Genomic DNA, 11,474 nt, shown 5'->3' on the forward strand with positions numbered 1-11,474 from the left:
TTTTTTTTTTTTTTTTTTGAGATGGAGTTTCACTTTTGTTGCCCAGGATGGAGTGCAATGGTGTGATCTCGACTCACTGCAACTTCCGCCTCCCGGTTTCAAGTCATTCTTCTGCCTCAGCCTCTCGAGTAGCTGCAATTACAGGCATGCACCACCACATGCGGCTAATTTTCTATTTTTAGTAGAGATGGGGTTTATCCATGTTGGTCAGGCTGGTCTCAAACTCCTGATCTCAGGTGATCTGCCCGCCTTGGCCTCCCAAACTGTTGGGATTACAGGCGTGAGCCACCGCACCCAGCCTACTTTTTTTTTTCTTAAGAGTGGACTTAGTTTTACCAGCTTTGATGATTTGAATTCTCTGAGGCCTTTGTCTCCTCCTACTCCTGACCAACCATGTAGGTGCCCCCCTGATTCTCGGCCCCAAGAAGCTACTTTCAGCTTTGAAATGTATATGCCAGCTTTGCCTACCCCCTGAGAAAGGGAGATGATTAGATCGGGTGCTTCGCACCTGGTATTTTGCAGTTTTACCAAAAGTGATGATTATCACCCCTTAGCATAATTTCATAGCCACCAACAGTGTTCTCAGGTTTGGATGGCAGTCCAAATATATTTTAAGTATTAAGTATTTGGCAGTCCAAATATACCGCCAGATTAAACTATCTTGAGAAAGTAGAATTGACTGTCATTATTTGTGGATTCTGAATGTGTGAATTCAATGACTCACTAAAATTTATGTGTAACTCAAAATCAGTAACCATTTCACGTTTTACTTTTGAGGTCATTTGCAGACATGCAGAGAGTGGAAAAAAATTTGAGTCCTCCAAGGGTGGTTCCCAGCCTTGGCCAGGTCAAACAAGATGACACCCTGTCCACCTTGTTTCAACTCTCGTACTACTAACAAGTATTCTTGACTTGATATTGGTTGGGTCTTTTTTTTTTTTTTTTTTTGCATCTTTGTTCTTTATGTTGGTGATTTTGTTGTTTAATGTCACCCTCAGGCATAGTGCTGAAGTACTGTCTCATGTTCCTAAGTGCAAAAGGGCTATGATTATATCCTTTTTAATTTTTTTAAAATTTTTATTTATTTATTTATTTATTTATTTATTTATTTATTTATTTATTGAGACAGGCTCTTACTCTGTTGCCCATGCTGGAGTGCAATGGCATGATCTTGGCTCACTGCAACCTCCACCTCCCCCAGCTCAAGCCATTCTCCTGTCTCAGCCTCCTGAGTAGTTGAAACTACAGGCGCACATCACCACGCCTGGCTACAGTTTTATATTTTTAGTAGAGATGGGGTTTCACCAAGTTGGCCAGGCTGGTCTAGAACTCCTGATCTCAAGTGATCTGCCCACCTTGGCCTCCCAAAGTCCTGGGATTACAGGCGTGATCCACCGTGCCTGGCCCTGATTATGTCTTTTGGAGAAAGTACCTGTGTTAGAGAAGCTTAATTCAGGCATGAGTTATACTGCTGCTGGCCATAAGGTCAGTGTTAGTGAATCAACAGTATGTATTAAATAAGGTGTCTTTAAACAGAAACACCCCAAAAAACGGCTTATGTATTGATCAGTTGATGAAAATGTGACCAGAGGCTTGCAGGAACCTAATTTTGTATTTTCCCTAGGAGTAATCATTCAGTATTCCCTAACTCAAGTGTCTGTGATGACTTTATAGAATATAACCGTGAATAATGAAAATGGATGGTGTCCAGGATGGGAACATAACATGTACAGCATCAGCATTTTCATATGAAAGTCTCCCAACAGCACAGGTGCAGCTGTACGCTCCCCCAGTACACAGGGCACATGCAGTTCAAGAGCTGAGGTCGATATGGTGTAGACCCTGTAATTATAGGGAAGCCGCCACTTTTGTTTGCCAGAATTTGTGCAAAGTCCTAGTTACTTTCTTCTCAAGCCAAGTTGAGTCTCTAGATGAGATGTATTGCAACAAACAATGTTGATAATGGGTTCCAGGCACTGCTAACATTCTGTATTTTTAGCTCAGCACATACCTAGGCACAGTGCTGCCAGAGAGTAAACTCAAAGCTATCTTAGTGGGTACATCTGGGTCCAGGAAAATAGGATTTATGTTTGCTATTAACCCTTTCCTCACAATAATAAATCTGCAGTCTTTTTTTTTTTTTTTTTAATACGGAGTTTTGCCCTTGTTGCCCAGGCTAGGGTGCAGTGGTGCGATCTTGGCTCACTGCGACCTCCGCCTCCCAGCTTCAAGGATTCTCCTGCCTCAGCCTCCCAAGTAGCTAGGATTACAAGCCACCACGCCCAGCTAATTTTTTGTATTTTTAGTAGAGACAGGGTTTCACCATGTTGGCCAGGCTGGTCTCAAACTCCTGGCCTCAAGTGATCCGCCTGCCTCTCCCTCCCAAAGTGCTGGGATTACAGGTATGAGCCACCACACCTGGCCAAAATCTGCAGTTTTGTATCAAAATGTATCATCAGTGACAGTCCCTAAGGGCAATCACATTTTTTTCTGACACCATAATTGTATTACAATATATCACAACTATTAGCACTGTGGACCAGAAAAGCAGTACATTTACTGTTTTTCAAAACTAATTGGGTTATCCTTGATACCTACCATCCCCAGCCTGTTTGAGATGCAGTAAAGGGCTCAGGTTGGTGCCAAAATCTTGGACACACCCTCAGCCATGAGTTACTATGATTAGCGGCAAGCGCAGATCAAGCCTTGTCCTGGTCTGTGTCCTGGGGTTCTTTGAAGCTGATGAGTGATTTCGAAGAACATTGGCAGCCAAGTATAAGCTGGTCATATGGAGTCACACATGAGGCTGAGAGATGACTGATTCATCTCATGATGAAAGTTGTTACTCTCACCAACATTTTGTCGACTTTGGGAAATGATTATGTTGCTGACTAGAGATCAACATGGAAATCTGGGTATAAAAAGCAGTCAGGGAGGCCGGATCCTTTCTTCCAGTGGCTGCCTCAAATCCAGCAGGCCCTTGAATAACGTCATTTTGTCCAACGTCATTTTGTTATAACTTTGATGGGAAAAAAGAAATTGATTCCCAGCCCGGGCTGTTGTCTGTGTGGAGCTTGCATGTTCTCTCCATATCTGTGTGGGTTTTCTCTGGGCATTCCAGTTTCCTCCTGCATCAAAGTAACTGTTTCACTTTTGAGGTCATTTGCAGACATGCAGACAGTGGCAAAAAATCTGAGTCCTCCAAGGGTGGTTCCCAGCCTTGGCCTGGGATGTGCACTTTAGGGCAATTAGCATGTCGACGTTGTCCCAGTCTAAGTGAATGTGGGGTGTGTGTGACTGTGCCCGGTGATGGCATTCATCCAGTCTAGGGTTGGCTCTTACTTTGTGTCCTAAGCTGCAGGGACAGGCTCTGGCCCACTGCGACCCTGAACTGGAATAACTAGCTAAATGATTATTTTACTTGTGTTTGTTAATCTGTCTTAAATGTATATATGGCTCACATTATTTATTTCAATGCTTAATATTAGAAGTGTTTTGGTATTTATTTAGATGTTTGGTAATGTTTTTCTGATCATAAATGTACCATAGGCAGTCCAGCCTGGGAGTACAGAACAAAATCCCATCCCCCCCAAAAAAGAAAACAATAATATGCAATAAAAACTTAACTCTTTTTTTTTCCCAGAGACAAAGTCTTGCTCTGCTACCCAGGCTGGGGTGCAGTGGTGTAATCATAGCTCACCGTAATCTCAAACTCCTAGACTCAAGCATTCCTCCCACCTCAACTTCCCAAGTAACTGGGATGATAGATGTGGGCCACTACTCCTGGGCTAATTTTTTTTTTTTTTAATTTTGTAGAAATAGAGTGTCACTATGTTGGTCAGGCTGGCCTCAAACTCCAGGCCTCAAGCAATCCTCCTGCCTCAATCTCCCAAGTGCTCAAGCCACGATGCTGGCCCTTAACTCTTGTTTCTATCAATTAGATTATTGGAAAATTAGTTTCGTTATACGTCATTTCACTTAAAGTTAGTTTCCAAGAACCTATTGATGATGGTAAGTGAGGGCTTACAGTACATGTCTTGGAGATAAATATTGTGAATGCACAATCACCCCTCAGGCTAAATAAATATTGACCCAGGAACACCAGAATCTGACCTCATTCTTCCCTCTTCCCTTTGGATAAACCTGTTTTTTTGTTTATGAGAACTATAGGAATGCCTCATTTTTATGCAAATATAAAGCGAGTGCCCAACCACCACATTTACCTAAATGCAGATGTTTTGGAGGCTCAGAACTCAAGGGTCTTGTCCAGGATGGGGGCTAAATCTTTTAGTTGAGTGTTATGTTTTTATTTTGCTTTGTTTTTCATAGTTTTTTTGTGCAAAAAATGAGTGGAGCAAAGTAGCTGGGGGAACTGACTGTATGCTCGTCTTTTTGAGATTCAGAACTAGCGATACATTGGAGTCCAGGTGACAAGTGTGGCAGGGAGTGGAAGCCGTGTTGAGAAATGGGGACTTGAGAAGCATGAAATAGTACCTTTGGTGAGGATGTTGATGTTCTCTCAAGCTATTCCATCTACGTTGGCAATAATGAGGCTCCCGATGGAAGCTTTTGAGAATCAGATAGTTGGGGATTTGCTGCAGAAAGAGTTGTGACAATCAAGCCATTTAAATCTTAGTGATAAAACCACATGATATTTCATTTTCCCCTGCAGATTTTTGAAGCCTTTGATATCCTGTTTACATCAAACATGTTACTCCTAAGAAAATCTTTAGTGTATACAATACCACATACAGATATTTTAAATGACTACTTTGGCTTAGAAGAGTACAAATGACACCCCGGTCTTTAAAAATTTCAATTAGATTAATCTAGGCTAAATTCATTGATTGATCACCTCAAATATTGAAATGTAATTGCCTCAAATATTGAAACAATAAAGTAGTATCATTCCTTAATTTCTTAGTGTTTTCTATAGTAGAGATTCTCTTAATGTGGATTTTGAGTAAATTTTGTGGATTTTTTCTTTTCTTTTGAGAGGGTGTTTTGCTCTTGTTGCCCAGGCTGGAGTACAGTGGCACAATCTCGGCTCACTGCAACCTCCACCTCCCAGGTTCAAGCGATTCTCCTGTCTCAGCCTCCTGAGTAGCTAGGATTACAGGAGCCCACCACTATGGCCAATTTTTGGTATTTTTAGCAGAGAAGGGGTTTCGCCATGTGGCAAGGCTGGTCTTGAACTCCTGACCTCAGGTGATCCGCTTGCCTCAGCCTGCCAAAGTGCTGGGATTACAGGCGTGAGCCACCTTGCCCAGGCAGATCTATTTTTTAATTTCCTTTTAAGATGGAACTTCCTTTTTTTTTTCTTTTTTAAAAATTATACTTTAAGCTCTAGCATACATGTGAACAATGTGCAGATTTGATACATAGGTAAACATGTGCCATGTTGGTTTGCTGCACCCATCAATTCATCATTTACATTAGATATTTCTCCTAATGCTATCACTCCCCACTCCGCCAACCCCACGACAGGCACTGGTGTGTGATGTTCCCCACCCTGTGTCTAAGTTATCTCATTGTTCAGTTCCCACCTATGAGTGAGAACAGGTGGTGTTTGGTTTTCTGTTCTTGTGACAGTTTGCTCAGAATGATGGTTTCCAGCTTCATCCATGTCCCTGCAAACGACATGAACTCATCCTTTTGTATGGCTGCATTCCATGGTGTTTATATGCCACACTTTCTTTATCCAGTCTATCATTGATGGACATTTGAGTTGGTTCCAAGTCTTTGCTATTGTGAATAGAGCCGCAATCAACATATGTGTGCATGTGTCTTTAGTTTAATTAGATCCCATTTGTCTATTTTGGCTTTTTTTTTTGCCATTTCTTTTGGTATTTTAGACATGAAGTCCTTGCCCATGCCTATGTCCTGAATGGTATTGCTTAGGTTTTCTTCTAGGGTTTTTATGGTTTTAGGTCTAACATATAAGTCTCTAATCCATCTTGAATTAATTTTTGTATAAGGTATAAGGAAGGGATTCTATATATGACTAGCCAGTTTTCCCAGCACCATTTATTAAATAGGGAATCCTTTCCCCATTTCTTGTTTTTGTCAGGTTTGTCAAAGATCAGATGGTTGTAGATGTGTGGTATTATTTCTGAGGGCTCTGTTCTGTTCCATTGGTCTATATCCCTGTTTTAGTACCAGTACCATGCTGTTTTGGTTACTGTAGCCTTGTAGTATAGTTTGAAGTCAGGTAGCGTGATGCCTCCGGTTTTGTTCTTTTGGCTTAGGATTGTCTTGGCAATGCAGGCTCTTTTTTGGTTCCATATGAACTTTAAAGTAGTTTTATCCAATTCTGTGAGGAAAGTCATTGGTAGCTTAATGGGGATGGCATTGAGTCTATAATTACCTTGGGCAGTATGGCCATTTTCACGATATTGATTCTTCCTATCCATGAACATGGGATGTTCTTCCATTTGTTTGTGTCCTCTTTGATTTCATTGAGCAGTGGTTTGTAGTTCTCCTTGAAGAGGTCGTTTGCATCCCTTGTAAGTTGGATTCCTAGGTATTTTATTCTCTTTGAAGCAATTGTGAATGGAAGTTCATTCCTGATTTGGCTCTCTGCTTGTCTGTTACTGGTGTATAAGAATGCTTGTGATTTTTGCACATTGATTGTGTATCCTGAGACTTTGCTGAAGTCGCTTATCAGCTTAAGGAGATTTGGGGCTGAGACGATGGGGTTTTCTAGATATACAATCATGTCATCTGCAAACAGGGAGAATTTGACTTCCTCTTTTCCTAATTGAATACCCTTTATTTCTTTCTCTTGCCTGGTTGCCCTGGCCAGAACTTCCAACATGATGTTGAATAGAAGTGGTGAGAGAGGGCATCCCTTTCTTGTGCCAGTTTTCAAGGGGAATGCTTCCAGTTTTTGCCCATTCAGTATGATATTGACTGTGGGTTTGTCATAAATAGCTCTTATTATTTTGCGATACATTCCATCAATACCGAATTTATTGAGAGCTTTTAGCATGAAGGGCTGTTGAATTTTGTCAAAGGCCTTTTCTGCATCTATTGAAATAATCATGTGGTTTTTGTCTTTGGTTCTGTTTATATGCCGGATTACATTTATTGATTTGCATATATTGAACCCGCCTTGCATCCCAGGGATGAAGCCCACTTGATCATGGTGGATAAGCTTTTTGATATGCTGCTGGATTTGGCTTGCCAGTGTTTTATTGGGGACTTTTGCACAGCTAAGATGGAACTTTCAAAACACTGTTTGAAGCATCCTTTATTCCTTGGTTTACTTAACTGTGTTTATTATAACAATTCATTATGATTTTAAACTTGTGGTCAAATTTTTTAAAACCCCTAACATTTTTATGCACTCAAGGTGTCCATTAGTTCATTATGTCAATGTTTCAGCAATAGTGTTTTGAAATTTAATAACAATATTTTGGTAGCCTTTTATCCATGTAAAATAGTCTCCCATCTTACATGTAGGAAGAGCTATCATATATTTTGCTCTTATATGGACAACTCACATATTAGACTTTTGTCTCTCTACAGTTCTAGGCTTTTCCTCAGAAGAAGAATTTGAAGATTACGTTGAGGAAGGAAATAACTCTGAAAAGGTTCTGGCCGCTATTGTTTTTGACCATGACTTCAAAAATAGCAATGATCCCCTGCCACTGAAGGTGAGAAAGTTTTATGCTCGTATTTCTACTTCCAGTTTCCAGAGATTTAATGAAGTAGAGGTATTGTTCATTTTTCCATTTTGTAAGTGGAGAGACCATAGCTTTCCCAAGATCGTAGTGCTTATGTGTGGTACAGCAGGGATTGGAATCCAGATCTAACTAACTTCAGTGTCCGTGCATTAATTTAGCTAGTGTCTCATGCTGATGTGGAAGGAATTTTATTAACTACCTACCAGGCTTTATTCATAAACTGGACTCATAGGAAACGCTGACAGTTGTGGACATTGCCTCTGCTATTGCATCTGATAGGGCAGCTGTCTAGCCCTACAGATGATGGTAAAGAAAATGCACATTTCCTGGGACAAAGCACCTGATGCACTAAATAAAACATACGCATCTTCATTAGCAGGGAACATAACATGAAATATTTCCTTTTTCTTTTGAGTGAGTCTTATAATTTCTCTTCTAATTATAAAGAAAATAACTCGAAGACTGAAGCAGGCTGAATCAAAATTAGAACATCTGCAAACACCAAGGAAGATTCTGATAACAACCCCCCAAGGAGGAGAAGCAAGGACAGTGCTTTGAACTTGGGGTCTTTGGTGTTGAGTAAAATAACCAAAGTACAACATATAGATATGCCCAGAGCCAAAATTCTGCATTTAGGATACAGATGATTGTCAATGGAACAAAACAGTAAGGTAAACTGCCAGGTTTTAACTAGGGTAATAGGTATCCTTTCATTCCACCCCATAATTTCCTCCATATAGGTCAGTGTCCCTCAAGATGGTGACTCCTTGTAAACTGATGCTGATCTAGGCTCAATGGTGTACACTGTGCTTGGCAATTTAATTTTAAATTAGTGCAATTGAAAACTTCACCTCTTCTGTCTGGCATGGTCTCCCTCTCCCTGCCCTATATTTGGCTTGCACATGCTTACCTTGTGCAACTGCTGCTGTGACTTTTTCTGTGTTGCCTCTTCTGACCACATGTACCCCTTCCCTCCTGCATCCTTCCATGAATACCTTAACCATTTGTCTGTCACTGAGTTTATACTACAATGTAAGTATGTTTCATCAACTAGAATTTGAGCTCCTTGAGGAATAGGGGCTGCCTCCTTGAACATGGGATAAGTCCCTAAAACTTGTGTCTAGATAACTGAGTATATGAATATTCATCCAGACCTATGGCCTCTGCCTGTCCCTCCTACTCTTCCTGATTTCTCTGGTCTGAGCCTTCTGACTTTTGACAACTCTTGGTCCATTTGCTGTCTTTTTTTTTTTTTTTTTTTTTTTTTTGAGACAGAGTCTCACTTTGTTTCCCAGACTGGAATGCAGTAATGTGATCTTGGCTCACTGCAACCTCTACCTCCCGGGTTCAAGTGATTTTCCTGCCTGACCTCCGAAGTAGCTGGGATTACAGGTGCCCACCACCACACCTGGCTAATTTTGTAGTTTTAGTAGAGACAGGGTTTCACCATGTTGATCAGGCTACTCTCGAACTCATGACCTCAAGTGATCTACCCACCTCAGCCTCCTAAAGTGCTGGGATTACAGGCAGGAGCCACTGCGCCTGGTCCATTTTTTATCTTTTAAAGTTAGTTAACCTCAGCATGACATTTACTCAGTTCTCCAAAAGTAATACTACCTTTTCATTTAATAATTGGATTATGCAACACTCCACACTTAGATCTTATCACATTCCTCCTCTGTTGTCATATCGGAGTCTGCCTTATGTTATCATTGCTTTTAAGAGAGGAAGAGATTTTCCTCTTAGAACACTACACTTGACTGACATAAAGGGAAGGAAAATTAATAATGCCTTTTGGTACATTTCATTTTAGTATGCAGCCATCTCTCTGTTTAGGGAAAAAAATTCATAATTATGTACAAATTGCCACTATATTTGCTTACCACAAGCCTGTAGTATACATCTAAGTATTGCTGACACCTCAATAAAAAATTTCACAAAATTAACAAAGGATGGATTTAAAGGAGGTGGGCTTGAGTTTAGATGTAGTCAGAGCATGGATGCCCTAGGACAAATTTGCTCTCGTTTCCTGGTGTCCAGAATATACTTCAGCCTCATCAGGCAGTCTACCTCGAAATCACATATTCCCAGTTGTACTTTAACTTTCTTTTGTTTCTGATCATTCTTTAATTATTTGGGGATTAGGGGGAGTTCTTAGATATTGATTGTTTCTTATTGCTCCTTCTAGGTAAAATATTACCTGCGTTTTAGTAATGAAAAGAAGAGCAATATGCTGGAAAATGTTTACGAAGAAGGAAGCTGGTTGACAGATTTTCTCTTTCCACCTATCCCTTCGGTGGGACCCAGAAACCAAGATGAAAATGGGGGGAGTCCTGGTAAGCAGATCTTTATTCTTAATATCCCAGTCATACAGGACGAGCCATTACATATTTAAATTTCTGTTTCTTTACTCTTGCAATGGAAGCTGCTTATTTTTAACTATTTTGGTGAGTTTTAAATATGTCCAAAACCCCATATGAAACATTCTATATCTTTGAACAACATATTTTTATTGCCTTTTATCCTTTCCTGGCCCTTACCATTGTGTATCTTTATATTTTCATGTAGTTTAATTGTGAACTTTTGACTTACATGATGTAATGAACATTTGTAGGTACCAACACAACCTGATTAATTGTAACTGTGTGTTACACTGTTGGATTGATGAGTGATTTTTAATATAACTATAGTAATTTTAAAATGTCAACTTATTATACAGCCTACCATTTATAAGGATTTAGTGTGGGGGCTTTGCTTTTACCAATAACTTTGCAAATTTACCTTTAGGAAACTATTCAACCAAAGAAATAAACTGATTGATTTAGCATAATTCTTAAAAATGTGAAATAACCTACATCTTAGGTATGGTAAGTTAATAGTACAAATATAAATATAATTTGACAGAGCATTGTGCAGTCATTAAAATATTCATGAGATCTTTTTGTAGAAGCCAAGTTCAGAACTCTGTTATCAAATTATAGCTCTGTTAACTACATATTCATCAACATAAAACCGCGACAGATACCCAAATATAAAAACAATTGCTCTGTTAGGGTGGCAGAATTGTGATGTATGTTATTCTCTTTGAAAATAATTTCAGGCTGGGTGCGGTGGCTCACACCTGTAATCTCAGCAATTTGGGAGGCTGAAGTAGGTGGATCACTTGAGGTCAGGAGTTCAAGACCAGCCTGGCCAACATGATGAAACCCTGTCTCCACTAAAAGTACAAAAATTAGCTGGGTGTGGTGGTGGGCACCTGTAATGCCAGCTACTTGGGAGGCTAAGGCAGGAGAATCGCTTGAACCTGGGAGGCGGAGGTTGCAGTGAGCCAAGATCATGCCACTGCACTCCAGCCTGGGCAACAGAGCAAGACTCTGTCTCCAAGAAAAAAAATTAATAATAATAATAATTTTCAAATATTATTTTTCCAGTCATAAAATTTGAAATGAAATCTTAGGTTTCTTATGCATTATGTTATTGCATTATAACCTTAGTCTGCTAGTAAGAAAACATTAAACCCAAATTGTGGAACATTCTCCAAAATGGCTGACCAATATTCTTAAAAACTCTCACGGTCATGAAAAACAAGGAAAGAATGAGAAATTTTAACAGCTCAGAGGAGAGTATGGAGACGTGACAGCTAAATGCAATGCAATATTCTGAATGGGATCCTAGAACAGAAGAAAACAAAAGACATTCAGGAAAAACTGGTAAAAGGCAATAAAGTTTGTGTAAAATATAAATGCTGTTGCATGCACCAATTTTTGTTTTGTTTTTAGTTTTGAC

General features: G+C 39.9%; 1 protein-coding gene across 1 annotated transcript in view; it reads left to right on the forward strand.

The window, feature by feature from the left end:
- The window catches only part of LOC113225036 (ATP-binding cassette sub-family A member 3-like), a 16,906-nt gene extending 6,823 nt beyond the window's left edge, over positions 1-10,083 (forward strand). Inside the window, exons 3-4 of the mRNA XM_026455349.1 lie at positions 7,531-7,658; positions 9,877-10,083. Of these exons, the coding sequence (XP_026311134.1) occupies positions 7,531-7,658; positions 9,877-10,083 (335 nt within the window). The remainder of the gene's footprint in view (positions 1-7,530; positions 7,659-9,876) is intronic.
- The last annotated feature ends 1,391 nt before the right edge of the window (positions 10,084-11,474 follow it).

Source organism: Piliocolobus tephrosceles, chromosome 17 (genome assembly GCF_002776525.5).
Source record: "Piliocolobus tephrosceles isolate RC106 chromosome 17, ASM277652v3, whole genome shotgun sequence".
Classification (NCBI taxonomy): domain Eukaryota; kingdom Metazoa; phylum Chordata; class Mammalia; order Primates; family Cercopithecidae; genus Piliocolobus; species Piliocolobus tephrosceles.